Source organism: Seriola dumerili, unplaced genomic scaffold (genome assembly GCF_002260705.1).
Source record: "Seriola dumerili isolate Sdu_G_001 unplaced genomic scaffold, Sdu_1.0 BDQW01000018.1, whole genome shotgun sequence".
Classification (NCBI taxonomy): domain Eukaryota; kingdom Metazoa; phylum Chordata; class Actinopteri; order Carangiformes; family Carangidae; genus Seriola; species Seriola dumerili.
This window is the reverse complement of record NW_019174273.1, coordinates 2,908,293-2,927,192: the sequence shown is the minus strand read 5'-3', so window position 1 is coordinate 2,927,192 and position 18,900 is coordinate 2,908,293. Positions and strand designations below refer to the sequence as shown.

General features: G+C 37.7%; 1 protein-coding gene across 2 annotated transcripts; it reads right to left on the bottom strand.

Moving 5' to 3' along the window:
- Positions 1 to 1,079: 1,079 nt before the first annotated feature.
- LOC111233386 (CD99 antigen-like) lies at positions 1,080 to 14,016 on the bottom strand. 2 transcript variants are annotated; one of them, XM_022761182.1, is made up of 14 exons: positions 13,800 to 14,016; positions 12,145 to 12,183; positions 11,127 to 11,180; positions 9,052 to 9,099; positions 8,860 to 8,898; positions 8,687 to 8,734; positions 8,446 to 8,484; positions 7,861 to 7,914; positions 7,693 to 7,773; positions 6,426 to 6,458; positions 6,018 to 6,038; positions 3,149 to 3,265; positions 2,991 to 3,044; positions 1,080 to 2,315 (listed from the first exon to the last, which is right to left on the bottom strand). In XM_022761182.1, the coding sequence occupies exons 1-14, from the start codon at positions 13,861 to 13,863 to the stop codon at positions 2,287 to 2,289; spliced, it is 720 nt and encodes a 239-aa protein (XP_022616903.1). In that variant the 5' UTR covers positions 13,864 to 14,016; the 3' UTR covers positions 1,080 to 2,286. The 2 variants fall into 2 exon arrangements, with proteins under 2 accessions (XP_022616903.1, XP_022616913.1); XM_022761192.1 differs by lacking the exons at positions 1,080 to 2,315; positions 2,991 to 3,044; positions 3,149 to 3,265 and adding an exon at positions 4,143 to 5,603.
- Positions 14,017 to 18,900: the final 4,884 nt, after the last annotated feature.

Genomic DNA, 18,900 nt, shown 5'->3' with positions numbered 1-18,900 from the left:
CTTTAAAATCTCAAAAATGCTGCCAGCCCACATTCAACTTTTTGTTTTAATTATAATGATCAATTTAAAGATAATTTCATTTTAAAACATTTAAAAATATTATTCATATTTTATTCTTTATTCTTAACAGACTCAGACCGATGACTCGGGCCTATGTTGAGCCAGAAGTTTCATTTTGCTATCTGGGTTTGATGACAAAACAACAAAACATTCATAAACTGTACAACAGCACTTTTATTGAAAACATGTACACACGCTTTAAAACCACTCATAAAAGTATGCTTGTAATGTTTGAATCAAAAATAGAAAATAAAAATCCCATAATACACTTCAAAATGAGATTATGATTGTTTATGTTGAAAACCTTAAAGTAAAAACTGCAGCATCAAAGCCTGAAGCAAACATCAGCGCACATCTATACACATCATTCTCAAGTATTTACAGCTCACAGAAGGCAGCACATTTTAATATTTTAGCATCATAACAACAGCTGATGCAACAGTTCTGCTTTTATGATGCTTTACGTGCTCATTTGTGATCTATCTTTAATAATATCGGGCTGTAAAACTGTGCGTTTGTCACTCAAAGCGATCAATGAATCTGTTGTTAGTATCAAGATATCGATTAGTGCAGCTTTGAGAAACTTAAAAGTTCTCACATATCAAACAAAAATTGACTTTGCAGTGCACTGGGTTTCGGATGAAACCCCAAAATAACAAGAAGCAAAAAGCTGATACGTGTCCTGTATGTTACATTTACATATGTGATATTAACTTTGTGTAGATTTATTGGTTGTTTACATGTAGTAAGTTTAATTTGTGTTTCAAAACCTTCATCTCTTCACACACACAGCATTTTAGATCAAAAAGCTCCTTCTTCTGAGTGAGAGGTGACACAGCTTCAGACATGTTGGTGTTCATGCTGTAGATATGCTCACTTTCATTTCTTAAACTATTAATTACAGGTCCCATATAGTATAAAGGAAAATGTCCATGTGCTGTTTGATTATAAAGCAGCTCTAGGCTCTATATTAATACTGTGAAAGTATCAAAGTGCTCAGTCCACATGCACACAGCCTCTATTCAGAAACTGAGCTTCAAAACGAGCCATCAGGACTGCCTGAACTTTGTGATGTCACAACAAAGCAGTCACCACCTCAAGTCTGACACACCTGGACCCACCCACCATCCAATCTAGCAGGATTTGGTTTCTCTGAGTGTTCACCTGAAATCTGCTATATTTTTATTCAGTTAGTCATTCAGTTTTATTTCAGAAAATAGTCAGCCAATCAAAAGAGAGGCTCAGAGCCTCCTTTCTTATTATTAGCTGGCTGTTTTCTGCTTGAGGAGATGTAAAACTACACTGAGGTGGTTTTTGGTTCTTAAAACCAAAAATATGTCTTCTTATGTAATGGATCAATACTTCAAAATAAAATACAGGAAAGTGTAACATATGGGACCTTTAATTGGAATTTATTTGAAATTTAACCTGTTTTAATTAATTTGTTGTTGATGCAAATTCAACACTTCCTCCATGTTTACAGGTTATCTTGATAATTTCCACAGCATGAACATCATTTGAAGAACAATCATGTTTTGCCTTTCTGTCAAAAATCTCTCCTGAGTGAATGTGAAAGATCTTTAGGACGAGTTAAGGTGCTTTGAAGACAAAAAAAAACGACAATGTGGAAGCAACTGGAAAGTGGAAGGTAACAGTTGCTGGTACTTCTGCATCCACCTCAAAACCTGGAAAAATACAAATAGAACTATCCGCATTTTTTTTTGTAATTTAGGTGAACCAACCCTTTAAAATTTAAGGAGCAAAAGAAAATATTCTACATCATTTCTGAGCTAAACAGACACAAATACAATTAAAGGTTTGTTCGAGGTCTGCCACACTGAAAAAAAGAAAACATCTGTAACAAACACCTTGTAGCAACTATGTTAAACTACACACACACACTGTACTGCACACACATAAGTGTGTAAGAGTCAGGAAACCAAAACTCTGTATTGCTGTGTACAGTCATCACACACAGCCAAAGCACAAAAACACAAAGATGAAATTTGTTGAAATCATCACCAGGATAAAGATTTAGTTAAAAGAGAACAGAAAAATAAAATGATAAAAAACTAACTGCATTTTCTCAGGATACAGTGTTTTTAAATGATGTGTTTTATAATCATGCAGCAGAAAGACCCGGGGAAAGTCTCTTTGTCTGGACCAGAGATGACTGAAAGTTGAATGAAGTTGTGTTGTTGTGACGACGCCTCTCGTCTAATGCGTCTAGTTCGTCCTAAGGAGGTTGCTGAGGACTGGAAGTGAAAAGAAGAAGACAATGAATGCAGAGAGGCTGAGTGGATTCTAGAGCAACTACCTGCACTACCTGAAGTTCACCACTGGGTGACGCAAATTTTGTTACTCCCCTGTGGATATATGGATTATTTTGATGTCTACTCTTTCTTTAGTTCTGTTAGTTCTGTACTTTATACCCTTGTAGAGTGCCTTTACTTTAAGTACTAACCAATCAGAACCAAGAAGATGGAGCACATTAGTCCAGTTTTAGTTTCCTGTTATTTTGGAACTGATTTGAATCTCCTCTTTCTTATATCCAAAGCCCTTCACGGATAAGGCCCAAGCTACATTAACTATAGACCTTCAAGAGCACTGAGATCATCTGCTGCTGGGTAATTGAAGGTTCCCAGTAATGCAGGAAACGGGGGATGCAGCCTTTGCCAGTTCTGGCCCAAAGCTGTGGAACACATGACCTATAGATATATAGGTATAGATATCTTTAGATATAGATATCAGAGAAGCAGCTCACTAAGTATTTTTGAAAGAAAGATTAAAACTTTGCTTTTAAGAGTCACCTATGGGAGATTTCAGAGTCTCTGCTCCACCGTCCAGACAAGTTCAACACTCTGGGAATCTCTCACAAGGAGCACTGAAGATCAGCCTTTAAGTGTTTCAAGACGAACACAGAAACTTACCTTGAGGGTCGGAGTGAGTACCATGCTGGCCTTTACCACTCTCTGGATCTGCACCTGAACAAAGACGCTCTCATCAGTGACATCTGCTCTGATAACACTATTGTGCTACCTGTTATTTGTGATTCTGTACACAAGGGTGAAGAAAAAACCAGACCAACCTCCCTGCAGCTTGAAGCACAGCTTTTTCTTCTGGTAAGCAAAGTAACTGGACGCTGCTCCCAGCAGAGCAACTCCTATGGCGCTGGCAATTCCTGCAATCTGGCCTGACCCCGCCTCTGCAGAACAAACACACACATACACACACCTGAGTATTACAGAATATATATAACAACATATATATATATATATATATTATGTCCTCTGAACTACATGTTGAAATATGGTCATCCTGGGTCAGAATCTGAGGTTACAATCATAGATCTATGATAGATCTAAACTATAGATCTATCATACTATCAATAAAAAGTAAAATGTCTTATCTGTATGATTAAACAGTAGATTCCAGCTCTTTACATCCGTTAAGAAAATAAAAGTCTCATAAATAATGTCTTCTTTTTAGTTTTCTAATAGTTTGATCAATTTCGGCCCTGGTTTCCAAACTGAATTGTCATAACCTCAGTTATCCACAAGGTGGCAGCCAATCACTTTTAATAACCAGCCAGGATTAACTTGCATTGGGATAAAGTGTCCAGGACACACTGCAAGGACAAACTGAAAAGTAAAAAACAGCAACACAAAGACAAACAGATTAAAAGCTGAAAAAAAACACACCCAGACTCCAGGGAGGAGCGCACACACACACACAAACACTCACACCAATAACGAACACTCCAGCTGCAGGGATGATAATAACGAGCAAACAGTGAATCATGAGTCATAGTGTGTCTTGTGATGGTGCAGTGTATTCAAACAGGGCGTTGCCTGCACGTTAAAAGAAAAAAGAAAACCGATATAGAAAGGATACCAGCCTATAGAATGACTTACTGCTAGAAAATGCTGAGCATGTGGACAGCGTTCTTCTTTCCCACACACATGCAGGACACCTGAAGGTGCTGTATTCTACTCCCAATCCTGTTTGTTACTGGAGGCGTCTGTTTTAGCCACACATGCTAGAGGAGACTGGGGACGGTTGCAACCAGGGGCGGTTGAAACAAGGTCTTATTCCTAGATTTTTTTCATGACCTTTTATTCAAATTAACCAAAACTTACTTTAGTTTGAATCATTGTTTTGTTGACTTCTAAGTAACATGGTTGCTGTTTGTTTTATTCATTATTTCAAAACTTCCTGTCATTGCAGCAATGTCACAAATCCCATGAAAGACTCAAGGCAACAATAAGAAAAGTTACAACTACAGAGAAGACATCAGAAATAAATACACTACCAGTTACCAGAGTAAACAAAGAACTATTCACAAGCTACAAAGTACCAGAGGGAAAAACATCATCTGATCAAACATCTAAAAGCGAAGTTTATCCAAAGAAAATGAATGATTCTACATGATAAGAACAAACATCTTGGAGGTTCACACCTCAACATGTTGGATCTGTCAGCGGAGCACTTTGAATGGTATGTAAAGAATGTGTAAAGGATCCAGGGCGTGTCCGGACATGGAGTAATGAGACTCACGAACACTTTGTTTCTACGGATGTAAACATTATGTTATTTTCTAAAGTGCAGCTCACAGACCAATACATGAAATTTAACTTAACAGATCCTGGTTATTATGTGCAGGAAATGGCTCACACACATTTCCTGCACATGAGCTTATTTAAATACCAGGAAAACAATGACCTACCAGCATCAAAACAACCAACATAAACAAAAATGAAAAGGAAAGTACCCTGCATATCAGGTAACAGGTGTTCACCCTTTACTGCAACATAAATATTGCATAACAACAACACATGAATGAGTCATGGCAAACCATAAAGAGGAGAGCAGGGTGGAGAGGGTAAGAAAAAGTAAAGTATGTACACACCCAGATACAGGGTGTCTGTTAAGTCTGGACTCACAGGAGAAAGTCAATGCTGTGTTGTTTGTTGAGAGTAAACCAGAGGTCAAAGGCCGCAGAGACTGTTACATTCTCTTGTTTCTATGTAAACTTTGACAGCAACTTGTACGCTGCTAATAGCTACTAGCTGATCTAGCATGGTCTCTGGGCTCATCCGTAGTTGTCATTCTTGCACTAATGTAAAGGGGATGGACAAAATAAAATCGGCTGACCAATGGTGGAACTATGATCACTCAGTCAGTCAGTCACAAAGGTTGATACCACATTACCACATTTGTTGGTGTGAGTGCTTCTGTTATTATGTCCACTTCCTGTAATATGATAAGCTTAAGCACCCAGTTTTCAGAGAACTACTATATTTTTTTTTTCAACCTCGAGTCCATCAAACATTTTGTAAACCGCTAATTGAGTGCAACCTCAGACCTGACAGCCAATCAGAACATTAATGGACTGATGGCTCATGGCATGGCCTGCAGCAGTTCCATGGCCCTCTCTAGCAGAGGTGTTAAGATTTGCTTTAAGTTGGACATCCACATATAGAATTCCTCTGGCATGTTAGCATTTAGCATCTTCAGGATTTGGCCCCACAGAAGGTCTGGATCTGCAACGACACACAATCGAAGCAGGGTTTTAGCTGGAGAAACCAGACCAGGGGTAACGATGTGAAGAAGTTCACTCAAGCCAACTGACAATTAATCCTCACAGACGCCAGGTTTGTCAGGTGAAATTAAACTAAATGCATCTGATGGAACATGTTAAGTCTCCAGCTGAAAATTCACCGTCAAGATGATGCAAATAGAGTCTGACGGCAGCACGTGGAGTAAATGAAACACCAACACAACTGCTCAGTGACAAACAGAAGCAGTGAGCACAGCTTCCTCAACAGGAAATTCCCAAGAAGAGCTCAAGAGCAAATCGACTCTACAGGTAAAGATAACGATGCCTAAAGTGACACTGACAGAGCAGACACACAAGACAGGAAGTAGATCCAGAACAACAGCAGAGATGGATTTACCTTGAGGCTGATCGGCACCACCTGTGAGGAATACAGGAACACACATCAGTCTACACACATTCTTTCAAACTATAAAACATATATGACGCACCAAAACCTACATAATAATACAATAACTAATATTTACCATGGTAACCATTACCATATTGCTAGGTTGATGTTGATGGGGAATTTTGCAGGTATTTTATTGGACAAATTATAAATTAAACCTGATGATGTTGCTGTGAGAAATATTACTGCTGCTGCTGATGTTTTGATTTCAGTTATTATAAAACATCGCATAGAGAAATGAAGAACTAAACTAGAACTGTTTTGCATGTTGACGACTGATGCATCCACAACTGGTTTGTTGTGATCAGATGCTCCAGTAATCCAAGGCAGCAGTAAGAATAACAATAAAAAACGTACCGTGATGATCATTTCCAGGGTCCATAGCACCGCCTGGATTCAAGAGAAGGAAAAAAGTCAAGTTAGACACTTTTTCTGGTCATCCAACAGCAGAGTCTGAGAAACGGTACATTTGATTAACATCAACAGAAATAGACACAGTAGATCAGTAGTACTGTTGCTTTATTCACCATGAGTAAATTCTAGCTGAGACCTTCGGTATGCAGTGAGCTGCAGTTAATAACAGGTTACTGTAGCTGCTGTATATGATTGTGCAGAATCAACCATGTGGTTCTAATTAGAATGGCAATCCTGTGTTTTTTTTTTTATTCTCTTTTTCTCTCTTTGGTAGAACAACAAATTCCTTCCATGTTCTGACTAAACAACAGTATAGAGAGAGACAGCATCTGTGCCTCAGTGGATGAACAATAGGCCTCTTTTTTCTATGTAAACCATGACAACCTATGAAAATACAAGCACTAAACTTGAGCAGAGAATATCTAGAATTCATAAATTTTTTGATTTTTCTACATCTGTTTCCACAGACTGATGAACTCAACAGATAATAAACTGAGCACAGTTCAGGGGAAACTCTGAAGAAAATACATCTGGTTTTCAATATAAAAGTAGAGGATTACAGTTCTTTAAAACAAATTTGACTTATTTGCCATACCAGCTAAACGAAAGCACAAACACAAATAGCTATTGTCAGAGAAACAGTGAATAAACTGTACTTTATAGACCGAGTCACAGCTTGTGGTCAGTAACCTCATTAACTGTTAGCTGCAGTTAAGTTACAGGCAACACAACTTTTGAATGTGTGAGGACAAAAATAACCTGAGCAACAATTGAGCAATAATGCAACTAAATAAATAAATAAAGCAGACACTCTACTCAAAGAGTTTAAAGTAAAATAATAATACTCAGCACTAATGTGATATATACTATTTAAAGGTCCCATATATTATTTTGTTTAAGTCATCACAAAGTTCAGGAAGTCCTGACAGCTCGTTTTAAGGCTCAGTTTCAAGGCTCATCAACTAATCAATTGATCAACTGCAATTCAGATTTAAAGATTCACACAGATTTAATTACAGCACCTTATTTGAACCTTATCATCAAACCAGCAGTGCATAGGGATGTGAATTTGTAATGAGGGGTGCTGTAACAAACCAGAAAGTGTGTATTTATCCTGATGTGTTTAAGTGACATTCGATCAGGCAGCAGGCACGACAAGTAAACGCCCAAATCAAAATGAGCAATGTTTACAGCAGCACAGACTTCCTACCTCCTCCTGAGCGGCCCCCGTCAGGCTTGTAGTCCCCATCTCCAACACCTATCAAATCGGAGTCATCAAACGTTCCACCGCCTGTGAGACATTAACAACACAATGTATAAATGTATCTCCAGCTTTGTTTCTTTAAAATAAGAAGTCGCAGAACTTCCTTGGACTTACCTCCACCATTCTTTGGTGGGTTGACAGCAGGTTTGTCAGGTTTGGGGTTAGGGTCTGTGGGTACAGCGACATTATCATCAAAATGTTGAATCACTTTTAATGAACCAAAAGAAAAGCTGCACTGGCCAGAAATCAAAATGACCAAGACTTCAGTTTAACAATATATTGGACTTAATTTGGACTTTTATTATAGTACTTGAGAATCGTTCTCCATCCACCTCTGATATGATAAGTATAATACAGAAGTGGTTTAGCTTATCTCAGCTTACCTTACTGTAGCTTAGCTTACTTTACCTTATCTTATCTTATCTTATCTTATTTCATCTTAGCTTATCTGATGCCATCTTGTTTTTTTAAAGAGCTTTGTAACTTTGTTTTCAGATGTTCTATATGAACAAAGTTTATTACGATTATTATGATTGTCATTATTCCACTTCACCATGTGGAGAAATCTAAACCTGGACATGCTTAGTTAGAGTTGCTAAGCAATAACTGGACAATCATGCAGCAAACAGTTAACTGACATAGCTAAAAAATGAAGTATGCTTTTAAATAATAAAAAGCTTCAGTCTCTGACAGCTTTACCTGGACCCAGAGCATCCTCCAGGTCAAATCCAATGCCACCTGTAACACATAAGCACACAAACCTTAAACATTAATGGACTGCTTCACAGAAACGACATCTCTTATTCAAAAGCCACCTGTAACACATACATACACATACAAACTTTAAACACTAATGGTTCACCCACATCAGAGAAACAACATCTCTAAAACTATTGCGTAGGTAGAAAACACTAGAGGTCTGTGGGAAAACACAACCTACCAGAATCTCCAGAACTTGGCTTCTTGGGTTTCTTAGTCGGTGGCACATCTGATGAAAAAATTATTTATGCAGTCAAGGACAAGAAAATATCTTTGTCTTTTCAGACTCTATTTAGAAACATTTTCAAATCACAGAGACTTTCCACCATCTGCTTCAGTCTCTGACAGCTTTACCTGGACCCAGAGCGTCCCCCAGGTCAAATCCAAATCCACCTGTAACACATAAGCACACAAACCTTAAACATTAATGGACTACTTCACCGACATCACAGAAGCGACATCTCTTATTCTCAGCACAAAAAAGCAAAACCATCACATAGCTAGAAAACACTAGACTGTGGGGAAACAACAAGAAAACCAACCTACCAGAATCTCCAGAACTTGGTTTCTTGGGTTTCTCAGCCGGTGTCAAATCTTATGAAAAAAATATTCACGCAGTCAAGGACAAGAAAACATCTTTATATCTATCATTCAGCTTTGAAACTGCCATATGATACAGAAAAAAGAAGCTTCCCAGTGCAGGACTTTCACTCAAACTGTTCACTTTAATTTTCTTTTTCATCAAGGTTAAATTAGTCCAACAGTTAAGAGTAAGCCGTAGGGTTAATCTTATGTGGGTGTCTCACTTTTCCAACTGTTGTGCAGAAGTGAAAAACAGTGTATTTAAGTGTATTCTACTTCCAAATGCATCTAGAAGGTCCAACCCATCTGGAGGGAAATGATGGGAAAAGTATTGGATTATTCCAAACAAACCATTTTATGCAAACTGTGTTTAACCTGAGATTACTAAAACCATACTGCAGGTATTTCTTATGTTTAACACTGTAGTATTAGGTATAATACATACACTCTGAAGCAGGAAGTGGCTATGCAAGATCAAGTGGATTAGTTTATGCAGTGTCCTTTGTTTTCACTTCCAAATCAGTGGTTTTGATAACATGGGGAAAACCAGTTTCAAACCTGTCTGATGACTTATGTGATTTCCATGTGTGAAGCTATTGTTTGTCACAAAATCATAGGAATCAGGCAGGTGAGTTAAAGGCACGAGCTAGCTGGTTAGCATGCTAACTTCATCTAGCAATCAGTAGCTTCAGTCAAGGAGTTTCTTTCCACCACTGGAGACAGGAATTGATGAAAAAGTTTGATGCTGAACTCACAATGTTTCTTCTAGTCCCGTCAGTAAACAGCTGCTAAAGCTAACCTTAGCTACATAGCAATAGCAAAAGTTACGTATAGGTCCTTTAAAGAAAAATTATTTCAAACTGCATTCAGATATTTTCATTCTGAACAACTATTGTTTGAACAGCTGTTACATTTGGTTCACACATTCATGTTCCTCGCAGGTATGGGTGGGAATTGATAAGATGTTATTGATACCAATGCCATTATTGATTCTGCTTATCAGTCTATTCTTTATCGATTCCCTTAACAATTCCTGATTAATGGTCTGTGTGGAAAAACATTAATGAATATGAATAAATTATTTTCTATTAAGTCTTAAGATAAGTTAATATTAACATAAACGCAAATAAGAAATTGTAGAAAATAATAAAATATAACCCTGAACTGTCGCCTGGTAACTAGTCCAGTCCACACCATATTATACGATTAGCTTTGGCTATACAATGTAAACATACTGTCATCCTCAGCTAGACACTGTCTTTACTTCTAATTCGCTATTGTTAGCATGCTACGGGCTAAACTAAGACAATGAACATGGTAAACATTACACTTGCTAAATATAAGCATTTAGCTCACAGCAGGCTCTTAGTCGGCTCACACACCAGCTGTGGTTGTTTCTGTGTATTAGTGGACATTTTGGGGGTAATGGTGAATACACTAGGATTCATCCTATCTACAGAAAAGGTGAAAAAATCTGGTCAATGTAACCTTAAGTGACACTAACAGCAGCCAGACAAGCACAAGCTGCATAATCTCCCTCTTTGGTTGGTACGGTTCAGTGTGTTTCATCATAGCAAACCAACAGTTGTGGCTTTTCATACATGGCATCACCTCCTCCTCACTTGTAAAACCCCTCCTGGTGTTTCATGCAGTGGCATATGATGACTTTTACAGAAGTAAAGATCCTTTATGAGGCAATCACTGTTCTGAGATCAGATGTAAGGCGAGACGTCGCTTCCACTTCAGTATCGCTCTGATTGACGTCTATTTTTAGCCTTAACTGGTAAAGCACTGTCTGCCTCGCTCTGCCCCGATGGCACGCCACTGGTTTAGTGTTCCGGTGTCTATGCTAAGTGAGGCTAACCACATCCTGGCTGCTGCTCTGAGCTTTAGCAAGCAGATAGCGTCCCTCAGAGACAGTGAGTAGGTGTTAAAGTAATCCTTCTATAGAGTAAGAACTGGCAATTTAGTTAAACCCACAACCCTTCTGACTCTACTGTGTCCCTGAACCTTTTACAATGAACAGGTGAAGTACAAACCATCAGATTTAGGCTTCTCTGGGGCCTTCGGGGGCTCCTTGGGGGCTGAGGTTGCTTGTAAAGGAAGAAAAGGAAATGACCAGTGTTACTGTCTGGGCAGGTCAACATTTCCACCCTCCCCTTCAGACTTAACATTCATCTGCTTTTGCTAGCTTCTTCCCTCTAATAGACTTAACTTTACAGTGTGCATTAAGTGAATTCCCTACATAATAAACATCAATACTTCACTTTATAGTGTGTAATAAATAGACTATAAATAGATAAATAGATTTTAGACACGAATGACTCTTCACTGACACAGGCAGCACTGCATTATACTCATTTTGCATCCATTAAAAGAAAAGCATGTGGGTTGTCCTGGTCCATTGTGGGATTTTCTGAGGGCACTGTGTGTTAGAGAGCTTCGGGTTTTAAGTTTACAAAAAAGTTTGGTGATAATTAGGCTGCAGCACATGATCAGAGCTGACAGTTGCTTGGTTATTAACTGTATCAACACACAGACCAGAGATCTGCAGCAGTACAGCAGGACCCAGACTCAGCCAGGCTCGGGCTTTAAAGGTCCCATATTTTACATTTGTCCTGTGTTTTTTATTTTATAATCAAATTTCTTATGTTTTTTTTAATTAATGTTATTGTAGCTTTTTACATCTATTTTATTGTATCTCATTGTCAGCTTTCTTATTTGATTCGTCCTTTGTCTGTTTAGCTCGTCAGTCATCTGCACTAACCTGTATGAAAACTGCTGTACAAATTAAGTTTGACTGATTGATTCTCTCTGGAGCTCAAGCAACAAGGCTCTAAGCCTCTCCTCTAATTGGCTGACTGTTTTCTGAGCGATCCATTAAAAATATAGCACATTTCAAGTGAAACACTATAACGGGCACAGTATTAATATAGAACCTAGACCTGCTTTATAATCAAACAACACATGGACATCTACCTTTATACAACATGGGACCTTTAAAAAACATGGTGCCAGATTTGATTGTAAAATGTCTCACTACAGAGAGTCACTCACCTGAGTCACCTAAATCAAGAGCATCAGACAGATCAAATCCTGTGTGAAGAATACACAAGGGACAGTATTACAATCAGCACTAGAGATGCACAAAAACCCTTTAAATTAAGATTTTCCTTAAAGTCTGAGTTAATCTTTCCTTAAAAAAATAGAGACAGTTGCACAAAACACCCTGAAGTCGTCTCCTTTAGGTTCCCGTGAAATGTTCTCTGAAGTAATTAAGGTTTTCTTAAAGTCAGTTAAACTGTTGCACAAAAGTAAGGGGGAAAAACTAAAGGTACCTCTGACTCTATCTTAACTGCAACATGTCTGAGTTTGTGGAGATAAATGAAGAATGTGAACATCCCAGGACAAGTAGGAGAAACCCTAAATGATTACAGATTTTATGCCATATGATCTCTCCGGTCAGGTAAGTGGGGGTGTTTCATGTCTTTCTGTAAAATGCCTTTCACTGCTGTAAATGCCTCAACTTTTTTCCTTAACTAAGGAAACCTCCCTTAAGTAACTCCCTCAGCTAAGAAGAAATAAAACTTTAAATGTCATACTTGAGTGGAAATCTACTATTGACCAGCATCAGTGTTTATCTGTTTGTCACTAACTACCTCTGACTCTACAGTCACGCAAAGAGGAAACACATGTGCTCCGTGTATGGGTGTTGCAGTGAGCGAAACAGTGTATTTGCTGGTCACCATGGCAGCGCTGACTTTGAAGTATGAGTCAGTGCTGAAGCTAGGGAGTCATTTAGACACAGAAAAGAACATGCCAGCACTTTTTGCCCAGGAGGCTGTTACATAAAAAAGAAGCTTCACACTAAAAGCCTCCCAGCAAAGAAAATGCGTAACAAAACACAATTTGGACACTTTGGGTGAAGGAATCTGGAGGTGCAGCTGTAGATTTGAAATATACTTCACTTTTGTGAGTTTCTTACCATGTTGACATTTTGCAGTATTTTCTGAACATAAATAAACCAAAAAATTGATCAGTCAGACAAGCTACTATCCCATTCAGTCAACCCAAACTCTCAACTAATTATAAAATGATTAAAAAATAATTTATTTTCCAGTAACACACACACACACACACACACACACAACTTGTTTCTAGTTCTAGGAAATATTCCAGTGCTACCAGTGGTTATGTAATCTGTATTTTTTCCAAAGTATTTATGGGTTTCTTGTACATTATGGGACCTCATTATTTCTGTACACTTGCAAACTGATGGCCCTGTATCATCAGACTCTATGAACCACACAGTCTAACTGCTGAATAAAACCTGATCCAGATCTCAGAATTTAAACTGGGGTTATTAATACGTCATTATTCTTATGCCAACACATCTTTCCCTTTTTAAGCTGAGGCTGTTAACCCAGTGAGAAGCTGGGGAACACAGTGTCCACACCAGGATTCAGCACCATTTGCTAACTACTACATAATAACCATAGCGTCTATTACTGTTCTCTGATACACTGTCTTTGGTTTGGTAATAGCCCCGCGAGCTGCTAGCAAAACATCCAATACTTTGTCTTAAATTAGCCACAAGCCTCCTGTGCGTCCTCTTAAAAGGCAAGCACACTAAAATACATAGCGCAGCCATAATGTAGTCATTACACAACGTATACTTTGTGTTGTGATAATAATTAAAATAACTCGCTTACCGCCGTCTGTTAAAGTTCCAGTAACGAGAAAAAGAAGTAAAACAATCCTCAAACAAAACTTCATGTTGGCTCTCCCTGCTTTTCTCCGCTGCTACTTAAGTTTTTAGATAGTTTTTCTTTTTTAAAAACTGCGTTAGCTATGTTTTCATGTGCCTCTCTTTAGCTAGCACGTATTTGTAGACACAGTTTTCTTGTCCAGACTGGTGTCCTCTTACAGTTCATGAGTCAACTTTGTCAGGGAAGAACAGACTGGGTGTGGCTCTCACAGGGGCGTTACACGCTGGTATTAAATAATGTAAATTAAGAATTTAGCCTGTTATTTTATCAATGAGACATACACAGAATTTCATAAAGATTAAGCTAACTTAACTTTTACTTGACAACTGTCAGTTGTCACCACCCCTAAAAAGTTCCGTTCATTTCAAGCGACGCCGAACTACGTTCACAAATGATACAATTTAAAATGTTTTCTTGTGTCAACAAAACTACAGACCTTGCCAAGCTTATTTTAACAGTGTATATATGTTTGCTACATTCATTATTATTTCGGTATCGAGTTCAGTCATATCAAACCACAAAGTTAAATGAAAAATAACTTTTATAACCCATTCTGATGCTTCTGTCACAAAAACAAAGGTTGCATTTTTATTAAAATAAGCGCTGTTTAATGTAATTGGTTGAATAAGATGTAACCGAATTCACCAGAAGGTACTTGTTGTTAGTATGATTGGTGAAGGATGTCCAAGAGTCCTGTGGTTGCTGAAAGGAGGGGCATCCTTAAATAGTAGCCTAATATTTGAATGGCCTTTAGTGCATTGTTGATTTTTATACATATATATATATACTGTATACACACACACACACACACTGTATATATATGTATATATATATATATATATATATGTATATATATATAATTGCATGTATTGATAGCTTCAAGGTAGCACAAGGGTGCATGCGACTGTTTCAACTAGGGCTTGTGTGCCTCCTAGTGCATGTGGATCCCATTTCATTTTGACTCACAGAAGATGATGGGACATCAGCATGTACAGCTGCCCACTGTCTCAACCATATTTCATCATCATCATAGTAAAGCCTACACAAGAGCAATCTTTTTCTACAATAAATAAACTTCTCATTGCCCAGTCTTTCACAGTCGACAAGTGCAATTCCTTCCCGTCATTCTGCCAAACAAACAGACAATGGCTGGGGTCAAAAAGTTTACAGAAATCTAATTTCCTAACCATTTTTCCTCAACCTCAATGGAAAACATCATAAGGTCAAGGAAAGAGGTGAAGAAGAATTGATAAGGACTCAGGAAAAGAGAACCAGAGCACCTACACTATAGGCTTTTTTTTTTAAACCACCTTTATTATCTCTACCATTTAGGAAGAAGCACCAAACAGGGCTTAACAGGGCTTTTTCTCCATTGCTGCCCCCAGGGGTTACATTGGGATTTGTGAGAATGGAGAGGCAAGAATTGAACTTTTGCAAGCTTACCACAGAGCAAAACAATTGGACTGAATCTCAAAGTCAAGGTCAATGTCAATGTCAAGGTCAATTTGAACTGTTAGAGACTGTAGCGACTGATTTATTTGATGACTTGTGTTTGATGACGTCTGATAATTGCTACCAGTAACCTATAAGTTTGTTGTTAACGTCTGTTCGGTGTAGAATCATCCTCAAATATCTCTCTTTGTAGACCAGAGAATCATCAAGACCCACATGCTATTAGGTATGATTTGATGATGTCTGGGGTGCCTTAATATTACTGTGGACATGTTACTGAACAGTGAACTCAAGAGCAAGGTACGGTAGACGTCTTCATATTTCAGATCTGATTTGGTTTGACAAAGTTGGAAAAGCACAGGTGGAAGTCATCTTATATTATTAACAATGGCTTGGTTCCGAAGGAAATTGCAACACAATGCAGCAATGAATATCATTTCCTGCCTTTAAGTTAAATATGGAAAAGTTCTGGCCCCTCTGGCTATGACTGTATGAATGTCTCATTACACATTAAACATCAGTGTTTTTATAAGTGTTTATTGATAAGGAAAATTATTGATAAGTTCAGGCGTATCCAGGGGGTGCTGGCTGTTGACCCTTCCTCTCCCTACCTAAAAACACAAGCAAGGTTCAGTCAGTTAAAACGAACAGAGGGTGTGTATCACTATAACTGAGGGGCCTGTTAAAGCCACAGGATGCATTTTATTTTACAGAACTTTGAAAATACATATCTTCCTTTACCTCCACACTCACCTTGGGACCCCAGAGATCTCACTTAGATGAAGGTGACTTAGCCATCAGCTGTAGCGGCAGGCCGAGCTGCTGGTGTTGATTCTCAATGATGGTGCCCAGTTTCTGGACAAGATTGCCCTGACAATCTGAGGGAGAGTTTAGAGGAAGAAGTTACAATACAACAAGTACCAAGTTAGTTTTATCCAAAATTACAGAGAATCATACAGAGGGCAGGAACAGGTTTGTTGACCCACCTCCTCCACTGGGTTTATCAGTGGGCTTCACAGCTGGAGAAACAAGAACAGAGAGACATTAAAGATAACTAGCTAGAGAGCACATCTGCCAAGACTTTTTGTCTTTGTCAAATTCCCAATGACTGTAATGATTAAACCTGTCCTGTTTCTGTTGCATCACTTATATTTGGTTGTGAAATTTTTAATTGTAATATGCAATATCATCTACAAATAGATGGTAACAACACTTGGCCTCCAGCGATACAAAGCAGTGGTTCTCAAGTCCTTGAGGGGATTTCTGGTGGTCTCCAGCAAAAAGGGGAATCATTTTTTTCTCTATAATTCCATCCATACGTAACACAATGACAGAATATATAACTATTTTGGTTCATGGGTTCAAACACTGTTTGGGATAAAGCATCTAAAGGGAAAAAATCTTATCAAATGGGGGTCCATGGTCTAATTTCTGTCATTTTAGGGTCCTTCATGTGAAAATGTTTGAGAACCACTAATACAAAATTCAGTTTTTAATTTGAAAAAAGGAATCCAGGAAAAAAAAAAATTGCTTCTACAACCTTTCAGAATGTGAAATATCTCACATGGCCACATGGTGGCACTGTTCCCCCAACAGTTAATCACTGAATACTTGGTTTATGACTGTTAATATTTCCCCACATGGGGCAAGTTGGGGAAGTTGTGGATCTGTTGATCCGGATATATATATATATATATATATATATAAATGCAGAAAGTGCCTGATATTAGACAGGAACTGATGTAGACTGGCATGGCTATGATTCCTCTGCATGCTTATGTAATAGTTGTGAAAAGTTGAAGGCACCTGGTTTTTACAGTTATAAACATGTCAATAGTTCAGTATGGAGCGCCCAAATTATTTTTCCTTCATTCCTAACACTCGAGATCACTCGAAACAAGGTTGTATATATAGCCTACATTTTTTTTTTAAATGATATGATATATTCAATAGATATTCAAACATGTCTATCTTCACATTCTGGGAAAGTGGTCTCCAACCTCTGGTTTCTACTATTTATAATATTAGCTTATATTGACAGGCCTTGGGATGGATATATATTTATGTAACATATGTCTACAGTATATGCATACATACATAAACATACATATTTGTATAGGGAAGACATATATGTTAATATATGAAAGTGTTCCAATTTCAAATTGGTTTTATATCAAATTTTTACATATATGTTTTTATTTTTGATGTACATATATTTCATTCATTATATGTACATATATCAAATTTGCTTATGGGGATACCTCAGATTCATTATCAGTGTCTCTGACAACACAATTCAAGATGCATCTCATATCCAGTGCCAAGTCATTTAGAGATATTGAACAACAAAGTAAGAAAATATAAAGATTTATTGTGCAAAATAAAAAGTCTTGTTGTGGCTGTTGGTGAAAAAGATTTTAGTCACTAACTAACTCTACCAACTCTTTCTAATTTCACAGTTTTACCTGGACGCAGAGCATCCTCCAGATTGAACCCGTAGCCATCTAGGAATGAAATGTTTAAAACTGAATTATAATTTGAACTTTATTATCATCCATCTGTATATCAAAAACTGATAAGAAAGGTGTCAGCTGAGGTTTTGTGGACTAACCTCCTCCAGCAGGCTTGGCTGGTTTGGGATCTATGGATCAACAGAAACAATATGTCAGTATTCAACCTGCAACATACTGGCAGATTCAAAAACACACATACACAACTTTATGCATAATAATTGTAAAAACTGTCTAATTTACAACTGCATTCATTTATGTTGGAGGTCTTTTAGCTCTATGTGTATTAAAATGTGTATTAATAAATGTGTATTAAAAATATCTATATGATGACTTTTTATATGGTATAACATATTGCAACCATATATGTTAGTGACATATATTTCATTTTTATATAGTTTATTAAAACAAATTGTATATACTTTTCTTTTTCTTATTAATTTTGGATTAATAAATGTGTATAAACTGTGTAAACTGTATTAACTCACCTTTGCCACGAAGAGAATCAAACACACTAAGTCCTGTTTAAGAAAGACATGAAAAACCATCTTTATTCTTTTTCATTATATCTGACAACATTATAATAAAAAGATGAAAGTAATGGGCTTGAAGCATGGCAAACTCACTACTCCAGCGCTTTGGTCTGTTCACAGCTGGTGCATGGTGGAAATCTAGGTAGAAGAACAAAGAGCGGAAAATTATTTATACAGCACAGAGGCCTTTCCACGTGTTTTACATAAGCAAAGAAAAGTATTCGAACCACCAGAAATAATAAGCTGTAATAATCTGAATAAATAAAATTAAGAAATAATAAAATGAGACTTCCTGAACTTTGTGATGTCACAACAAAGCAGTCACTGCTGTGAGCCATGCCCCAAGGGCAAGGGCCCCCCACCCCCATCCCACACACACACACACACACACACACACACAAAGAAAAAATGTTGGGCATAGGGACCCATGTAAGGGTGGCGTTATGATTCGTTACACCACAGGTTTAAGAGCAGCAGAAATGTTGCAATGCTGAGGTTGGTCCAGACATCTAATCTAATCCACAACCTGACTCACACTGATGAGCTAAG